A 21,290-nucleotide genomic window follows, 5' to 3' on the forward strand; every position below is an offset into this window, starting at 1 on the left:
ACATGCGGGAAAAGAAATCAAGATGGCGACCGCACCAGGCTCTACAGCACGAGGTCGGTCGTTGCCGCAACCGGCCTCAGCAGGCCCTAAGACCCGTACACCAGACGCCCTGGGAATCGTTTCCGACACCCTTTGGGCCCAACAACTCAACTGGGCAGAGCAAACAGTGGAGCCAGGCAAGGCACACCAAGCGGGCAGAGGGAAACGGCCTGAGAGACCCCCCAGGGGCCAACAATCATGCCGCACTAACCTGCCAACACCACAGAGGCGAAAGCTGCACTGGCGGCAGAGATAACAAGCCGAGGATCGTCGTTCTACCCACCGCTACCACGAGACTCCGAACCTCAACGTTCCGCCACCAGCCCCAAACCACAAGGAAAAGCCCACGAGACCTCCTCAAGCCGCGAAACCTCAGCATACTTACTATAACAGGACAGTGTGCCCAGTGGACTGTCAGCGGTACCAGCGGTCGAAACGACGGACCTATAAACTAACACGTTCCAGCAAGTATTTTCTTAACAGTGTCTTTAACCCGGTCCCCTGACACTTGCTTTTTCAGACCAGACCTAGCAGTATAGTCTTAAACTAGAGTGTTTAATGTGTAAACTGTCTGTCTAATGTTTCTGCCTAGCATCTGACACAGCATATTAACCTACTACGTAGAATCTAAAGCGATGTTTTTATATGTTTTCAAACTTTCTAGGCAATGTATATCAATACCGTTCATATCCTTAACTTAAAAAAAAAATTGTGTGCAAGATCTTATGTTTACCCCTGTTTAAACTGTGCCTAACATGCTAGAGGACTGCCTTTGGGGTACCTCCTAAGCAACTGTTGTAACTGTGCGCACTTCAAAAATAAAGAATTAAAAAAAAAAAAATAAGAAATATTTCATGGAAACTATAAATTAAGTTATGCATTATTTACTCATGAAATACACTTTTACATAAAGTACACATTAAGTGCAGTTTTTTTACTACTCATCATTTAAAATAATAAATTACAAAACTTCTTGTCTTGGAGCTAAGTATATTAGTATTTAATGGATCTAATTTAAACGTTATCTCATGTACAACCATCCTATCACTAGAGTCCCTGGTTAAAATCAAAATAATTCTATATCTTCACAAAACTACATGCAAGAAGCAGTCTACATTACCAATTTCCTTGTGCAACTCTTCAGTATTTATAAGTGATATGTACTCAACAAAACACCCCATCATCATAAAATGTCACCATCCACCACTGTGGTGTGTTAAAAATGCAAATCTCTGTATTATCTTGTGCACAGAAAAAATAAAGAATTAAAACATTTTTTTTTTTTTTAAATGCAGAAACTATTTTTTTTAAATATTGAAAAAAAGATTCTCACATTTGAAGGTTCTGCAATTTTGGCAAAAGGTAATGCATTGCAGCTCCAACAGTGAGCTTTGCCTAGGCCAGGAAAAGACTCAGACATTCATAATGCTCACTTAAAGGGACACTATAGTGACCTGAACAACTTTGGCTTAATGAAGCAGTTTTGGTGTATAGAACATGCCCCTGCAGCCTCACTGCTCAATCCTCTGCAATTTAGGAGTTAAATCCCTTTGTTTATGAACCCTAGTCACACCTCCCTGCATGTGACTTGCACAGCCTTCCATAAACACTTCCTGTAAAGAGAGCCCTATTTAGGCTTTCTTTATTGCAAGTTCTGTTTAATAAAGATTTTCTTATCCCCTGCTATGTTAATAGCTTGCTAGACCCTGCAAGAGCCTACTATATGTGATTAAAGTTCAATTTAGAGATTGAGATACAATTATTTAAGGTAAATTACATCTGTTTGAAAGTGAAAACATTTTTTTTTTCCATGCAGGCTCTGTCAATCATAGCCAGGGGAGATGTGGCTAGGGCTGCATAAACAGAAACAAAGTGATTTAACTCCTAAACGACAGTGAATTGAGCAGTGAAATTGCAGGGGAATGATATATACACTAAAACTGCTTTATTTAGCTAAAGTAATTTAGGTGACTATAGTGTTCCTTTAACTTCCTATAGCATTGCTGAGCTTATCCAAAAAAAACAGTGCTTTATGGACACAGATAAGGTTTTGGTGAATTGTAGTTCAAATGGCAGGTGTATACTGTAGAATACAGTTAAACTAAAACTCCCAGGAACCACCTAAACTTTACTTAAAATTCAAACTTAAAAAAAAAAACATACAAACTACATTTCTTGCTATAGTGATAACATGATGTATATATAAATACTCGTGATTTTCTTCAAAACCATGGCAAGCTAGCCCAACTGTACATAAAAATGCCCATATAGGCGGAGCCAAGCAGCCGAGCTGAACAGTCGCATGGCGAGAGAGCTCCGCGTTTTCAGACCTAAAATCACCTCTTACACCCGGTTAACCCCTTAAGGACACATGACATGTGTGACATGTCATGATTCCCTTTTATTCCAGAAGTTTGGTCCTTAAGGGGTTAAAGCAGCTGCGGGCTCCCAGTCGGGTCCTAAGGAGACAATACCTCGATATGGGGCGCAAAACCAAGAAAATCAAACCCGATAAACCGAGGCAGGGACCTAATATCGTGGATCTTCTGCAGCAGACGCGAGAGACCGCTAGGCCCAAGATGGCCGCCTACCCGGAAACCTACTCTGACTTCTCAGACGACCTCTCCTCAGGGGATGAAGCAGTGAACTTACCACCCGTGCACGGCCCGACACTGGCCCCCCAAAAGGCGGAGACTTCACCGGTAACCACAGCGGTACTAAAAACGCTCCTCGCGGACCTCCAGGCGAACATACATGCAGATGTAGCCTCCCTCCGCAATGACATTCACGGCCTGACAGGCCACATGGGAGCGCTCGAGACTGCCTCCAACGCCTGCTCAGACCAACTTGCCTCCATACAAACAGAGGTCCAAGACCTACAGAAACAGAACGAAGACTATGAATGCCGTTTCACGGCATTGGAGGAAGCACGCTGGGCTAATAACATCAAGATACGGGGCATCCCAGAGAACACCCCACAGGTCGAGATACCGCACCTCCCGAGGCGCCTACTAGTGGCCCTACTATCACCACGACAGGCGAAATCCATCACAGTGGATGGGTTCTTCCGGGCCCCAAAACCGACCTCCGCACCAGCAGCAGCCCCAAGGGACCTGATCGTTCGATTCCAGCACTTCTCAGCCAGAACCGCTATTTTAACAGCGGCTAGACACTGCTCCCCCTACACATTCGAAACGATGGAACTATCCCTTTTCACTGATCTTACAGGGGGCACCTTGGCATGGAGAAGGTCGCTCAGGCCGTTTACGACACTTCTGCAGAAACGTGGCCTAAATTATAAATGGCACCAAGCACGCAAATTGATGATTCAACACGGTGACACCGACCATGCAGTGCATGACCTCCAGGAAGCCAGAGCGCTACTACCTACATTGGGACTCCCTCAGGACTCTCTAAACGCAGCTGAACCTCAGGGTACAACCAAACCGGCACACAAGTGGAACCCCGAAATAACGACACCCTTTGTCGCACTAAGTGGAACTGTGACTACCTGACTATGTCGGACTCTGAACTGTGATATACAGGATCTGATAATCCAAATGTTGAAAATGTTCCCATGTTATGCAGCCACGATAGAGTTATTCTGCTGCTAAAGTTATTTGTTGTTACCCACACTCCTCTAGCAGGAAGGTCTATCGACCGCATTGCTTCCCCCCCACCCGACACTAGCCTAACACACTCCTCGAGCCTAACCCTGACATAGCCGGGTGTAATAAATCTCACCATATATAGGCATCCCTTGCCCCCCAAGTAAAACACTGGTGGCACTACAATGGCATTACACGCCGGTAACGCATTCTGAGACAACGATACCACCGGGAGTGAATACTCAATTGTATGAATACACCTAGCAGGGCCTCTGTATTCAGATATCTTATGTTCTGTTCTTTTATGTTATCTTAGTTTACTCTACTGCTAGCTCATCGGGGAACACTGCGAGTACACACAAAAGATGCATAGCTATGCTCAAGTTCCTCACAAGCCATCTGGGCATGCCGCAATTAAGGTCTTTATATATTAGTGTATGATACTGTATGCCTGGACCAGAATGTATCTACTAGTTATTCATCTATAAAACTAAAATGTGCCTAGCATCTATCACCACATGTTTGTAATCCTATGTTTTATGATCAGTGTGCAACAATCGTTGTGGTTTTGCGCATCTAAATGTCACCCTCATGCACGATATAAACGAAGAATTAAAAAAAAAAAATGCCCATATAGACCCAAGCAGGGGACAGGGTGGCCAATTTTGCCCAGTGTCAGGATGTACTGGGTACACACTGCACTGTCACGTCTAAACATTTGTTATGAAGGAACACAACTGCAGATTTCTTATAGTTTGAATATTTATTATAAAAAGTAAAAGGTATTGACTTTAATTCCAATTTACAGGTACTGTAGCTTTAAGTAATAAACGATAACTAAAGTCCACAGTTATAGGCACTGTAGCTTTAAGTAATAAACGATAACTAAAGTCCACAGTTATAGGCACTGTAGCTTTAAGTAGTAAACGATAACTGAAGTCCACAATTATAGGCACTGTAGCTTTAAGTAGTAAACGATAACTGAAGTCCACAATTATAGGCACTGTAGCTTTAAGTAGTAAACGATAACTGAAGTCCACAATTATAGGCACTGTAGCTTTAAGGAGTAAACGATAACTGAAGTCCACAATTATATGCACTGTAGCTTTAAGGAGTAAACGATAGTAAATTGCAGATACTGAATCAAAATAAAGTCTCTTAGTAGAATTAACGGTTTAGGTGATAAGTAGTTACAATAGCTGTTCCATAACTTTAACTGAAGCAAGACTGATGCAGATAACTGATATGCAGTATGAGTTGAAGTTAGCTGTAACGGGGTTGGTTTTACCGAAGGACTTTGGAGACAGGTAATAACAGCTTTTAGATGAAACGCTTATCACATTGGTTTTACTTAGCTTCCAGCACATAGAACACTGGTTCCCGAGATCTCCTCAGAGACGGATGAAGAGTGTTAAGCTTTAGTCGTGGATGAGGAGAGGTGAAGGGAACTTTGCAGAGTCTTTCAGTCCGGTCTGGTAGCAGAGGCTTTCACAACGAAGTTGTACCGGTTGGTAGGTACGGAACGTAGTTTAATAATCCAGCGTCGATCAGCTGGTGCGGTCAGATTAAATAGGCAGACCGTGTCATAAAGAGGTGTGGCCAGGCTCCGTGGAACCAGGAAGTAAGGGAATACCGTTATTAAGGCATGACATGCACACTCCTTGTGCCAGCCTTGGCTGCCAGAAAATCATGACACTCTGCAAAGTAGTATTATTGGCACAAGAATGAAAATATTGAAGGTCGGAAATGATTTATGGAATGATTTTAGTTATCTAAACTAAAGAAGGTATAAAAAAAAACAGCATAAAAGCCACACATTGCACCTATGTGTGGGTAAACCCAAGATACCAGTTAAGAAATGGGTTCCAACAAAATGCTTCTAGAGCCAGGCCATTACCGCCCCATCTCATTACTGAATGTAGATATCAAACTATTTACGAAAATACTCGCCAACTGCTTGAACCCCTACCTACACAAATTAATCCATCCAGATCAGGTAGGATTCATTCCCAACAGGCAGGCTAGCGACAACATCAGGTGCACATACAATCTCATTTGGACAGTGCCACACAAGAAAACCCCCACTCTACTCCTATCGCGCGACGTTGAAAAGCATTTGACCGACTGCTTTGGCCATTCTTGTTCGCAACTTTGTGCAAATTCGGGTTTCCAAAACCCTTCTTAAATGCCCTGCAAACATTATACGCCTCCCCCACAGCCAACCTCCTACTGCCCATCCACCATCACAACGGCACGAGACAGGGATGCCCCTTATCCCCCATACTTTTTGCCCTCTCGCTAGAACCCCTACTACAATCACTCAGACATCATAAAGACATAATGGGAATCACAATCTGCACAGAAGAATACAAAACCGCAGCCTACGCGGGTGACCTACTGGTAACCATCACCGACCCCACTAACTCCATGCCGCCACTATTAGCTGCCCTACAGGACTACGCAACAATTTCAGCTGAACATAGAAAAAACGGAAGCCCTATCTATCCACATTGAACCACACCAACACCATGCACATACCCATTCAACTTCACAAACACAGATATGAGATACCTGGGGACCCGTATCCCAAAAGACCTGACACTAACATACAAGCTCAATTAAACACCACTACTACAAACCGCGTCACAAGATCTTAAATCCTGGGCAGGCCTATCGATCTCATGGATGGGAAGAATGCCATCTGTCAAGATGAATCTACTGCCCAGATTGCTCTACCTGTTCCAGGCATTGCCCATACAAATTGCCACTGCAGATTTCAAAGCCCTACAAACCCAAACAGACACTTCATATGGGCCAACAAAAAAGCCAGAATTAAGAGGGCGACACTCTACATACCAAACAGATCTGGGCTTCCCTCACTACATACATTACTATCACACAGCGCAACTAACACAGGTACAACACCTACATGCCCCATACAGCATAAAGCGATGGGTAGACCTGGAGCACACAATATTCGGCAGAGATTTCTCATCCCTCTACGTCTGGCTATCCAAACAAGCTAGACCCCACTTACCCACCACCACCCCAGCACTACTAAACTGGGATAATATCTGGGATAAGATTACGACCAAATGCTCAATGATATCCACCCCCTCCCCACTCACGCCAGTTCTACGCAATGTGCAGTTCACCTCTGGCATGAAACCCCAGCATTTCTCCAGATTTGAGGACAACGACCTCATCCGCTTCTACCAATTTTTCTAAAACCAAACACTACTCCCCTTCTCAGACCTCTCCCAACGCAACCCATTAACCACATTCAAAAATTTCCGTTACATCCAAATGCACAGCTTCCTGGACACACCAATCAATAAAAGAGCAGGCACCATGAAACTCACCCCCTTCGAAAGAGCCTGCATGACCTGCCTGATTAAAAAAAAGCCAGATCCCCATGCTCTACACAATCATAATCACATCCCACAATGAGGGTTCGCTAACATATGTGTCGGCCTGGGAGAGGGATTGGAACCCCACCCGAACATCCCTCGGACTGGGGAGACATATGGGAGGCCACGGCCATGGTATCGATATGCGTAAATCACAAGGGACAAGCGTATAAAACGCTAATGTGCTGGTACCTCACTCCCCTCCGGCTCAAATAAATGGGCATCTTGAACACTGACCAGTGCTGGAAACACTGCGGGGGAAAGGGCACCTACCTCCACATCTGGTGGGAATGCACCCAAATAGCCACCTGTGGCTCCAAATATCACAAGTGGCATCCAAAGTACTACATACAAACATCCCACTAGACCCATGGACATGGCTCCTTTCAAGACTTCTCAAAAACACCCCCAAATGCCAAAATAAGCTAATAGCTAGAATCGCCCTGGCAACAAGGAGGGCCATTGCTGAAACATGGGGCAGGCCCGAGGTACCATCACTACACACGGTGATGTGTAAAATAGAAGACGCCAGGAAATGGATCAATTATCCACCCTGGTACATGACACCACCCCCAACTTCAACAAAACCCACGTGAGGACCCCGTGTTGATAAGAGATAGAATAACCCCAGCCTAACCTGCTCCACCCCCTTAATCCCAAAGACTTTAATCCCCCCACTCCACCACATCTGGATAACCCACCACCCTCCCCCCACCCCTTCTGTTTTTTTCCTTCTCTCTTTTTCTTCTCTCTCTCTCCTTACCCCTCCTCTCTGTCTTCTCACTCCCCCCATGCTCCTATCCCCCCCAACTTCTACCCCTCACTCAGTGTCCTCCTCACCCCCCCAGCTAAACTCTCCCCACCACACACTTACACAACTACACCCCCTGCCTCTTTACCCGCCCCACCCCCCCCCACAACACACACCACCACCCACACCAGACCTCGGTCAAGAATACATATATCCCCACCACACAACCTCACACACACCAGCCTAACCACAAACGTTCCTGACACGCAAAATATGGCTCACCGACCAGCCAAGACAAAGAGACAGACCAACGCCCACACCACCACTACGCCAACAGATACTGAAACACCACTAGGCAATAACTGAACACCGTTAAACAAGAGGTCTACACACCAAAACCACGTCACCACACAGAAAACAGAGGACAAAAAACATATCACCAAAAATCGGCCAACCAGGCCACAAACCCCCCACCCACACACATTGCAATTTTTACAAAACATGAGGATAAAAAGCAAAATGGGAACTGGAACTAATCCAACACAAAGTTGTAAATACAACTACTAGAAGCAAAACCAAACAGCAAACTGTAATCACGCTCTGTATTACTTTATGCAAATGTCACTGCTTTGTACCAAGACAGCATTGCAAAATCTGTTTCACCCTATTGTACACAATTGTATAAGAAAATATCTGAATTGAACAAGCTCAAGCTAACATATCATGCATATCATGTTAATAGTTTATGTATGGATTATTATTCTGTGTACATAGAACTGGCAGACAGATAACTCCGTAATTAATGAGCTTACTCTGTCTGCACACAGATCCACAGATCTTCATAAAAACATTGGCATATGTCAGGCAAAGCACTTATGGTTCAATGTAAATCTAGTGCATGCCAATTATATCTTTACTTTTTTTTATTGAAATCATTATATTCCATTTTTTTTTCTTTTTCATTTTTCAAGGGAGTCATAGCTAGCTCTTAGATGTAGGTAAAAACAGAAGAGTTTGTTAGATTACTGATGAGCGCTATATCAAAATTAAAATTAACTACATTTATTTAAAGGGACACTGTAGTCACCAGAATCACTACAGATTAATGTAGTGATGTAGTTGTTCTGGTGTCTATAGCATGTACAAAATGCAACCGTAAATAAGCCACTGCCCCAGCATAGGGTGATATATGGAAAATACATTGTAATTATATTGTAATGTTTTTCCTTATTCCACCTGGTGCAGGGACTATTTTGTATACATGTCCGTGTCACAAGTTTGGGTGGGGACGTGCCATGTAATGTAAGTTTTGTTTCTATAGCCTGTCAGGCTTTTCAGTGTAAATGCTGCCTTTTCAGAGAAAAGACAGTGTTTGCATTGCTGTCTAGTAACACCTATAGTGACACACTCTTAAATTAATTGAACTGAGTCACTATATACTACTTTTAAAATAAAACAAAGCTGATATTTTGATATATTAAAAAGAAACAAAATTTGAATAAAAATAAAAAACACCTATTCCAAAAATAAAAAAAGGTTTGAAAAAGAGCATAAAATGTGAACTAATATTCCAAAAAGGGAATTTATTCGCACCAAAAAATGGTATAAAGAAAAGTAAAATAACAAATAACAATGAATGACATAATAATTTCATACAATACACAATTAGCTGGATAAGAGTACCAATCCAACACAGTATCAATATGAACAGTCAGTCTCAATGGAACCTTAGTAACAATCTAGTCATGGAATTGCCACACAAGTAAACTGTATCCACTCAGTGGATTGTAAATTTTGCAGCAAGCTACAGCTTATGATGAACTGTAGCAACTAAGGTAACATTTACTGCATAAAGCAGAACAGGGTTTGGCAATCATCTTGTGCCGAAGGTTGCTGTGACAAATGCCGCTTTCCACAGATGTCTGCCACGGACTCCTGGAGAAGTGTGGAAGCTGGCCTCCTGCCCACCGACTATGGGCCAGGTCAGCGACTGTAAAGACCTTGTTTTTTTCCCCTGGTTCGGCACTTTCCATTCGTGCGCACAGAACCAAACGCTAGCTCCCTGGCAGCTGTTCGCATTGACCAAAACCGCAAATAGACTTCAGGGGGACTTAGTCGCGAGTGCCCTGGAACTATTTTCAGCATGAAAATGCCGCAGTTCCCGGTCGGTCCCCAGTCAGTCGGCACTTTGCCGCGATTCTATGGAACTTTTTTGGGCACAGGACCATGTGTGCGGTCTGTCAAATGACTGTTATGACTTCCAGGAAAATTCTGAACCCATGAACCGATCTGGGTGATTTTTGGATATGTTTGTCACCCAGATCGGGGCTATCAGGGGATGTAACTAGGGGGTTTTATGTATTTTAAGGTACTTTTGGGGTGTTTTGGAAATGTGTGTTTTTTGTACCTGGAGATAATTGAGTTTAATACAGTGCCTGACTCAATAATCTCCCATGCACAGAGGAGGGATTATCTTGTTTTGTATGGGAGTGTCCTGGACCTGAGAGTCAATGTAATCGTGTGTATGTTTTTACTGTAGTCTACTCTTCAGGTCCAGGGGGGAGTGCCCCTTGCATGGCCAGTTTTGTCTGCCAATAAACGTATTCCAGCTTGTACTCCCAGAACTATGTGTCGTCTGGTTACAGGGAGGGGAAAGGGCTATTCTTTAATCACTGTTCCAGTGTGAAGTATTCAACGGGGAAAGTCCTTGTAAGGACTAGAGCACCCAGGACTTAGTGTCATCCAGTGAATGGGGGTGTCTAGAGCGTCTAATTCCCCTTTCGGCTCAAGGAGGGAGCAGTTCCAGGACCACAGTAAAGCCACGGCGACTGTGGGCAGAAGTGCTGCGGTTTGTCCCCTGAAGTGGTCCTTGGCGGAGGTACCCAGCCAGGGGTACAGGGAGCTCCGTTACAGTTGCCTAATGACAATCCCTGTTATAGTACTATATGTGAATCAACCACTTAGTACATCATCCCATTTATTGTAGACAATTAAACCGTTGATATAGGTTTATATATACAGATTGGAATATTAGTTCATTTTTTGTGCGTTTTCATTTTTTTTTTTTTTTACTTTTTACTTCAGATCCTTTTCTACCTCTGGTTTCAGTCACTCAGACGGTTACTAGAGGTGCTTCCTATCTCAATGCTGTACTGTGTGCAGTACCTACATTCAGTGTCTCCATGCTCTGCATGGAGACGATGAAAGCTCCCCACAGAGATGTATTGATTTAATGCATCTCAATGGGGAGAGGCTAATTGGCGCAGCCCTGTATTTTGCCGCTCATGCGCACTAGCCTCCCAATGCTGTCATATGGGAAAGCATTAGATTGGCTGAGATCATCAAGATTCTTTATCTCAGCAATAGAGAGAGGGCCATTATTAGATGTTTTATTTTATACAATTTTAAATTTTGCTATGTTGCAGTTGCATTTTTATTATTTGAGTTGGGAGGTAGAACTGAATTTGTATTGGAATTAGATAGCGCCTGGCACTTCAGGCACCCGACATATAAATCTGGCCAGGTTTACCAGGTAGCACAGAATAGTTCAAAGCCTATTAGTATTACTGTTGGCCCTTGTATTTTAGGTCACTGGAGATGAATGGTTAGGTAAGTACCTCCAAAGAAACAGATGTCTTATTTGAAACTTACTACTTTCCTTGGGAGGAAAATAATTTGTTACTAAATGACAAAGTTGTATAAAATAAATGCTGTTAACTTGTTACATTGAATGGTTATTTAATCTAACCTAAACAACTTTTTTTTACTTTCTTTACTTGCAGGCAGTACTTCTGCCATTGCCGCTAGGGCTCTAAGCGTCCAGAACATCACCTACAGTGATTCCCCAACTAACAAAGCAAACCGGGAACACAAAGAACTGGAGGACGAAATTCTAAAAGTGGATCAGATGATCACAGACATGGAGATGAAAGTTAATGTTTTAAGGTGGACTGTAGAAGCAAATGCAAATATGAATGATGAGCTTGATAATAATGATTACTCCTCAGTGACTTTGCTTTCTGTGGAAGAAAGAGAGTCTCGACACTGCTGCAATGGACAACAGTTAATTGTGTCTCTGCTTTTGTGTGGAGTAACTTTAATAGCAGTTACACTTTCATCAGTGCTGTAAATATGGTGGGACATTCTCGGGACCGTGTGAGTTAGTGCTGGGTCCTTTGAAATGAGAGTAATACAAAAAATATATAATTTTATTAGAACGAATGTGTCAAATCTAATAATTTATGCAAGAGTGTTTTAAGTACTATTTAAAAAAGACCAGTTAAGGCCCAGCATCACTTGGCTGGAGTTCATTGTAAGCTCATTCCATGGTTAAATTTCGCACAAGATGGCAACTAATAGACATGCAATATAGCACTATCATTATCTGAGATAAATATAAACTATTTACAACTGCACTCCCCAGCTGAATTCAACATGACTTCACCATAAGCTGTATCATAATAAAGTACTCTCTTCTTAGTCAAGACTTTTGGGTACAAACTGATTAACCTTAGAAATAATGTGAATAATTTGGCAAGCAGTGTGTGCTCCAGCTGATCATAGACAAAGCTATGCCAAGCATACGTGAGTTGCACTCAGGGTTAGGATTTGTGATGACAATTTTGATTGCAGATTTTTTTTTATTTTAATAATTTTTAGGGCATAAAAGTTCTCTCAGAAACATATTTTCAAAGAAAGTTTGACTGTACTTCCAATATATTATCTATGACTTTCCTGAATTCCCACCTTCCTACTACGATCAGTCACTCACAAAATAATGAAACTCTCAGCACTCTAATTTTAGGGATACAAGCATGCATTCCTAATGCTAGAGTAAGAAAATAATGAGATTAACCTATATTTAGTCCCCTGGCACCCTGGCTTGCTGCAGTAACCTCTCCTCCCCAACTGAGACTGTCTCTGCTTACAGACGATTTCAGTCAAAACAATGCTACCCCATAGGCAAATATTGGGGCGCTAATATGCATGTTCGGCAATGGCCACTCTGCTCCAATCAACTTATCTTGAAGGAGCACTATAGGGTCAGGAACACAAACATGTATTTCTGACCCTATATTGTTAAAACCACCATCTGGCCCCCTTTGCCTCCCTAAATATAGTAAAATCCTACTTGTATTCAAGTCTGCAGCTCCTGGCTCTGCCCCTGTCTGCCTCAGACCTGCCTCTGTCTGCTGACATTATCAGAAGTGGTTATCTGAACCAGTCACAGTGCTTCCCCATAGGATTGGCTGAGACTGTAAAGGAGGCAGATCGGGGGCAGATACAGCACAAGTCAAACACAGCCCTGGCCAATCAGCATCTCCTCATAGAGATGAATTGAATCAATGCATCTCTATGAGGAAAGATCAGTGTCTGCATACAGAGGGTGGAGACACTGGATGGCAGTGCTGCTTACTCTGCACCACTGCCCAAGGAAGCAGCTTTAGCAGCCATTTTAGGAGTGGCCAGTGGAGTTATCACTAGGCTGTAATGTAAATACTGTATTTTCTCTGAAAAGACAATGTTTACTGCAGAAAGCCTGAAAGGAATAATTATACTCACCAGAAAAAAATGCAATAAGCTGTAGTTGTTCTGGTGACTATAGTGTCCCTTTCATAAAGATGCATTGACTCTATGTATCTCTATGATGATTGTTCGGCTCTGAACAATGGTCGTGCAATTAGGAACCACAACCAGAAAAGGCAGTGTTTATACTGCAGGGGAAAACATTTTTACCGTAGAACTACGACATTAAGCTGTAGTGATTCTGGTGCTCAGAGGGTCCCTTTAAAAAATACCATCGCCAACTAGATTGCTCCTCTTGACCACATGCTCCCATTAACACATCCCAAGTGTTGTTTCTTCCATGGGATAAAGAATACAAGCTTCCAGGTTCATCATAATCTCTGTTAGGCTGATAAAGACCCCAAAACCGTTCCTGTGACGACAAAAGAAACACAAAATCACCAACAGAGAATATATAACAAATACATTTTCAAATCTGTGCACGTGTGGATTCATATTTCTTGTAAGCTTCAACTTGTGGTTCTCTCCGTGTATGAATGAAGGAGAAAATACATAGCCTAGGAATATTTTGGCACCTTATCCAACAAATGACAGGACAAAGGACTGCACCCTGTCTGCCTAGTAGAGATCTGGAGGGCCACAGTCAAGTATTGTACATCATAACCATTCGACTGCTCATTTTGGTCAGATCACCATCACCTAACATTCGTATTCATCTAGTGTCCAGCAGTCTAGAGAGAACCCACGATCTGCTACAATGTGTTTGTATGTTCTCTGTGTGCTATATGTCCTTTTAACTCCTACCAGTTTTCTATGCAGCAATGCAAATGTCTCCAGACTGGCACCTTAACCCTTTCACAAGACAAGTCTAAAAAAAGGAAACCAAAAGGACTAAATGTTGTCTATAATTGCCCCACATATCAGTGGAAAGATATAAAGGATGGGATCCAGCAAATGCAATTATGGGTCTGGTGTGTGACAGAGAGATCAGAAGCTGCCAAATACATGATACAAAGATTATGCTATTCTATCAGTGATCCCATTTGTTGAACAACCTTATGTGGAGTGGATAAGTTATCATTTTGTAAGCATTTTTGCGGTTAAAGGGAACCAGTCACTAAAAAACATATGTATTTGTCTTGTGTTTAAATTAGACTCATATAGAGAATTAAATAATATGTTTATATAGGTAACAGTTTATGTTAAATGTTATTTTTTGCTTTTGAAATAAAGATCAAATAAAGATCAAATGCTTACCCAGAGTTTCTTTTACTCCACTTGAATTTAGTGTCTTATCACTATCAATGTATTGATAATTCAACAATGGAGTGTCCTTATATTAGTTGTCTACAAATTGCCTACAAACTCATCAGCAAAAGGTAGGAAAAAATACAGCATGAATATAAGGCCAAACCTATCACATGCGCTTACGTGCTTATTGGTGCTCAGTGTTTCGTTAAACTATTCTTTTTTTTTTTTATTAAATGCAGAAATAGTGTAAAATTTCTAGTGAATAACACTGACACTAAAGTAAGAATTCCAAGTGAATTTTAAATGCCAGGGAAATATAGCCAAACTTAAGACATCATCGAAGTCAACTTAGGCATCATCTAAGTCATGCTTCCATTTCAGCATTAAACATAAAACTCGCCTTAAACTCCCACTTTAGTAAATGATCCTGCGTGTGACAGGAAAGGAGTGGGACCTAGACAAATAACTTATTTTGGTGATAGATAGATATAGATAGATAGATATTTTACCAGGATGGATACATTGAGATTTCTCTCATTTTCAAGTATGTCCTGGACCCACAAAAACTGCATTGTTATAATATGGTACAATATAATAAAAAAATAATAATACAATATACTATATATATATATATAAAGTTCCAATTGCTTGCACTCCTGGATTAATAGTAAAAAGCCCAGTGCTTAACAGCTAAATAATAGAAATAAATGAATGATAGCACTGCAAGGACTTCGAAAATATCGTGAAAAAACTTAGCTTTTTATTTAGGCATCTGCCACAGAAGATCAACATTTCAGTTCTCTAAGGAAAGTTTTTGTGTGTCTTGATGAAAGTCCCGGATTAGGGACTGAAACGTCGATTTGACAATAAAGTATTTTGATGTTGGAAATCCAGGAGTGCTGGCAAACGTTTGATTCCTATATCACAGTGTGGCTGAGCATCCGGTATCATTGGCTGGAGGTAGGAGTGCAAAAGTTCTTTTATATATATATAAAATAGTTCTTTTATATATATAAAATAGAAAAAATCTTTTGGAAGACCTAGAGTGCCGGTATTTTTTTCTATTTTATACTATTTTTCTGGGCACCAGGCTATATATTTATAAGTTGGAGTGCAGGAATTTTTTGCTTTTACTATATGTATATGTATATATATATATATATATATATATATATATTTGTGATCAGGGCATAGAAAGCCGTAATGACAGTATATAATTTATATATCTTATACCATATGATAACATAGAAAAACTGAAACAGTTGGTTGTGGTGTGCCGAAACCGACGATGCGTGGAATAAAAGAGGGCCCACCCTGAGTATTATTGTTAGTAAAGGGAGCGTTGAGAGGGATAAATCCAGACCAACAACGGTAATGATGAGGGTTCTGGCAGTCCTTAAGTAGGGAAATCATGCCACTCCCACAACTACAGGCCCAGCCTTCCAATTGTGTTCAGGGCATAGAAAGCCGTGATAACAGTATATAATTTATATATCTTAAACCATATGATAACATAGAAAATCTGAAACAGTCGGTTGTGGTGTGCCGAAACCGACGATGCGGTAGGCATGTAATAATGGAGGGCAAAAAAAGTATACTATGCAATATTTATTCAGCCTACAATGACAGTCATATAGCATATATCACATGTTCATGTTACAAAAAGCTTCACGTATTTCCTGTATTGGATGGGGTATGTATCTGGTATACATCTCTAGGCAAACATATTTACTGAATCTAGCATGATACCCAGGAAATTAATCAACGTGTCTGGTCCTTCTGTATTTTTAGGGGAGACGGGGACCCCCAGGTATTGGAATAGCTGGATTGTGGTTCTCAGGCTACTAGGTGGGAATAAGTTACTCTCTATAGTCAAGAAGTCATCCAAATAGTGAATAACTGTGGGGCATCTACAAACATTGAGCAGTAGCTAGCATAAAGTTTCAGCAAAGGTGTCAAAAATCCTAGGGCTACTTTTTGCACCAAAAGTGAGATAAGTGAAAAAGTAATAAGAACCTTGCCACTTAACACCGTGTAGATGCCACAAAAAAGGATGTATTGGGAGGAGCTTGAAGGCGTTAATGATATCCTTCTTACTGAGCCATGCCCCCCTCCCTGCTGTCATGATTGGTCAATCGCGTTATCAATTATTATTATTATTATTATGATATTTATACAGCGCCATCAAATTCCCCAGCGCTTTACAGTGGGTGGACGAACAGACATGTAGTTGTAACCAGACAAGTTGGACACAGAGGAACAGAGGGGTTGAGGGCCCTGCTCAATGAGCCAACATGCTAGAGGGAGTGGGGTAAAATGACACAAAAAGGTAAGGATAGTATTAGACTAGTGACAGTTGCAGAAGAGGAATCAGTCAGGAGCTATTAACAGTTTAATTGATACGCTTTTATGAAGAAGTGGGTTTTTAATGATTTTTTGAAGGAGTGGAGACTGGGTGAGCATGTAACGGAGGAAGGGAAGCGAGTTCCACAGGAACGGTGCAGCCCTCGAGAAATTTTGAATGCAAGTAGCATACTGCAGGGAAAATTCCTCTGAAGGAATTAAAGAGTTCAGACTGAGGGTCGTGGATGAGTGGGGAGCAGAGAGGTTGAGAATCAACCTTTGCTTGGCTGAACTTTTACCAGAGACCACCCCAATAGGGTTAGTTCTCCATTTTGAGAAAGGTGGGGAACTTATTGGGCCAAGTAGGAAACCTTGATCCAATCCAATCTGTAACAGTCTGTTAACCGCGATTGGATTGGCTAGGGCGGACAGTAAGTTTGAATGGCATGTAAATGATTCCCATATGGAACCCTCCGTGAATCCTGTCACCAATACTCCACCAAGTGGGGTGAGGGATGGTTCTGTAGTAAGTCGGCAAAACAAGTCACATTGATTGAGGCCGTGTTGGGTTTGGGAAACAATTTATTTGGACACATGGTTTTGGCATGTGCCCTGAAACAAAGAGAACACATATGCAATAACCGGCATGCACTAAATCCACAGGAAGCTGCATTGAAGTTATTGCAAATCTGGGATTTACCAAGGAAAACAATATTACGGTCGAGCTTGTCCTTAATCACTCTCTCAGGTTTAGCTGAGGAAGTAGAGAAAGGAAAGGCAGTACCAAGCTCAGGGGTATTAGGACATAGGTTTGTGGTGTGTGAGGAGAAAGAGCAAACACTGAAAAACGAACTGTTAAAAACATTATTTGATAAAAATTCATAACACATGCAGTATTCTCCTATGACCTCTAGGGGTCAGTAGCCTACCCAGCATGTACGTGTAATTTATACGAATGTCTGCCTGGTCTCTAGGAATTCCTATTATTATAATAGTGCATTCGCCTGTAATTATACGATACACTATATCATACATGTTTGTGAAAATATAAAGTATTGTTCATGCATACGAACTAACTGTCGAACAGGTGAGCGCAATCCCACGAAAGCCAAAGTGTACGAACCGACAAGCAGTAACATAGTGGAAAACTACTTAACTGTACGTTCGTATGTAAGTTAACGAAAGACGTTGGCCTATGATGACGCTGTGAGCCTGCGACAAGGTGGCGAAGGTTAACCAACTCACTGTTACTGCAGCTTTGGGATGGTAAGTGGAAGCGACCGGAGGAGAGTGGAAATATCCCAGAGGCCTTGGATAGCTGAACTTGAACGAGGAATGGGCAGACACTCTAAGAGCCAGAAAGGTATCCACAAGAAAAAGGTAAACAAAATGGCGATCTGCTGCAGCCGGAAGTCCAGGTATGCAAATCGACAGACCAACAAGGGTAATGAGGAGGGGTCTGGCAGTCCTTAAGTAGGGAAATCTTACCCCTCCCACAACTACAGGCCCAGCCTTCCATATATAATATAAAATAAATATATAAGAACGTTAAAAAAAAAAAAAATGTAAAAAAAAATTAAAATTACAAATAATTATACATACAAGGGAGGTGACGAGGGTAGGGGATTTTTATGAGGTTGTGTGATGACGTAGAAGGAGGAGGGACACGCACGCATCCTGAGGTGGGGAGACTGAGCCCGGACGGGGAAATTACCGCGAATCTGCGATTCCAACAGAGATACAATTAAGCACGATTCAGCCGATATTTAGACAACGGATGGTCCTAGATGAAAAAGGATAGAGCAGGGAGACTTAATTTTTTCGTCTAATCGCTGTAAGCTGGGAAACAGACGGTGAACGCAAAGATCTTCCTGTCATGTTGACACGAGTCATCATAAGTTAAGTACACTGACAGATTTTTTTCTCTCTGCCATGAGCAAACACTAATGGCCGTCAAATGGTAACTGAAAAATGATTGATTGCTGACTGTTGCAGTAAAAATTATAATAACCAAGGAATAGATGAGGATAAGTAAGTGGGAGAGCTAAGGGAAGAAAAAAAAAAGAGAAAGAAAACAGGGGAAGGAAAAAAAAGTGGAAAAGAGAGTGAAGAATTGAGAAATACTGTGTAAAAGGGGGAAATAAACAAAATAACCAAGGAATTTACTAAACATTCCAACTTGCTTCCTATCTGTCCCTCTTTATGATGGTGTGTAATGGGAACATGTGACACATGAAAAAGACACTTTGTAAAGGAAAGCAAAAAACAAAGAATAAAAAAGAGAGACATTTAACATAAAGAAGTTGGCGGAATCCTTATAAATGTAATAGCGTGACACTTTCTTAAAAAAATTAAGGAAGACAACAAGAAAATAGAAGAACTAATTAAGGGACCACCGCCTATAGTTAATTAGATAGCACCGACACACAAGGGGGAAGATGTACTAAACACATCTCCAGAAGTTTGCCTCCCTGAAGCTTCATCTCCTTAATTAAAGCATTGCAGTAGAAAAAGCAAGGTTAAAGTGCATTAAAAAACCTTACCAATTAATACAGGAAAGGAAAAAAAGAGAGAGAGAAAAAAAAGGAAAAAAAAGCCAGCACTGGTAGCCAAAGTGTCAGCATTATCAGAAAAACTCCCAACGCGCAACTACCCCTACAAAGAAAAAGCTTTTGAGTAAGGCAGAAATACTGCACTAAATTTCGAAATAAAGAAGAACAAAAATAAGGGGGCAGAAATACTAAACATATACTCATAGGACTCCCACCTCTAAGCTTAAGTTCTCTTAGCTGAAGATTCATAAAATTTCAGCTTCCTATTAAGGCATAACTGCACTTTAGATTATGGCAACCAAATCTACAGAGAAGATGTCCGCTAAAAAAGATAAAAAGAAGGACCAAAAAATGGAAAAATAACCATCAAGTTCTTTTCTACCAGCGAATAGACCAACTAGAGAAAAAAAATTAGATAACTCATCCCTCTCCTCCTCTAAATGTGAAGATTCTATGCAAAGCTCCTCCAGCCAAACGGAAAATTATATCACTGCTGACTTCCTGAAACAGTGCCCAGAAGATCAATTAGCAGCAATAACGGGCAAACTAAATAATAATGCTACAGACATCAAACAACAACGGAAATAGCGGAAAAAAGAAAATTAAATTAAGAAAAAATGACAACCTTGGAATTGGAAGGAAGTGTACTTAAAGAGAAAAACGAGCAATTAGTTACAAAAGTAAATCAACTGGAAGTCAAATTAGGAGATCTTGAGGACCGCTCAAGAAGAAACAATATAAGAATAAGAAATATTCCAGAGTCGGTCATTCAAGAATGAATTCCAGAGCATCTTGGAAATTTATGGTCGGCACTCAAGATAGAACTATCTAATTTTAATACTAGTATGGACAGATATCACCGCTTACCTAAACCACAAACGATCCCACAACAAGTACCGAGAGATATAATAATAAACTTTCAATCTTTTCAATTTAAATAAGCCATATTATATGCGGCTCGAATAATATCAATTAAAGAAGAAGAGTTTAGAAAAATCAGGATATTTCAAGATTTATCTTTTTTCACAAGATTACAAAGAAAAAAAATTCACAACGGTGACCAATTATTTAAGAGGTTCTAACATAAGATACTCCTGGAGCTATCCTTGCAAGATAAGGATCATTACAGAAGGAAAAGTAGAGACATTCAAAACTCCAATACAGATTGAAGAATGGCTCAAAAAGAAAAATGAGACTCACTGAAGTTATCGAAGAAAAAGAAAGCTGAAACTAATAATAAATTTTCGGAGAAAGAATCTGGAGAAGATAGAGGAGAGATAGGAACACACGAGAAGGAAAAAAGCAAGAAAGGACTGATTTAAAAAAAAAAATTTAAGATGAAGGGTTTGGATTTAAAATGATAATTGAATTACAATTGTTCATATTTTGGGTTAAATTCACTATAATGATGTAGAGAAAGATAAATTAATAGGAATGTGAAATAGAGTAAAGTTATAGGAAAATATAACACTAGATAATACTATAAATTATGATTCACAGGTAATAGAAGACTTCTTAATCAAAAGTTTTTGAATAAGTAGCTTAAATATTTTAAACACACGCAAAATATAGCAAGGGTATCACAAGTAATTCAAGATAATCACGAATTTTTGATGAAAAATAGGCAATCACTATTTTAAACAATCACCAAGGAAATATCATATGATTGAGGAGAAGTAACATAAATATATATAAAAGCAATTTTACAAGGGTGAGAGATAATAATATAAGCGATAGAGATATAGTAAAATATTCTTAATTTTTTCAAAATCCTGTGACCTCTCTCTCCTTTACTTACAAGGTTGAGATA

The 21,290-nt window shown here is 40.8% G+C and overlaps 1 protein-coding gene across 1 annotated transcript in view; it reads left to right on the forward strand.

Annotated features, from left to right (window-relative positions):
• The window catches only part of LOC134608684 (regulator of G-protein signaling 9-binding protein B-like), a 50,529-nt gene extending 35,965 nt beyond the window's left edge, over window positions 1-14,564 (forward strand). The window contains exon 3 of the mRNA XM_063451708.1: window positions 11,591-14,564. Within this exon, the coding sequence (XP_063307778.1) occupies window positions 11,591-11,937 (347 nt within the window). The 3' untranslated portion in view covers window positions 11,938-14,564. The remainder of the gene's footprint in view (window positions 1-11,590) is intronic.
• Window positions 14,565-21,290: the final 6,726 nt, after the last annotated feature.

This window comes from Pelobates fuscus, chromosome 4 (genome assembly GCF_036172605.1).
Source record: "Pelobates fuscus isolate aPelFus1 chromosome 4, aPelFus1.pri, whole genome shotgun sequence".
Taxonomy (NCBI): Eukaryota; Metazoa; Chordata; class Amphibia; order Anura; family Pelobatidae; genus Pelobates; species Pelobates fuscus.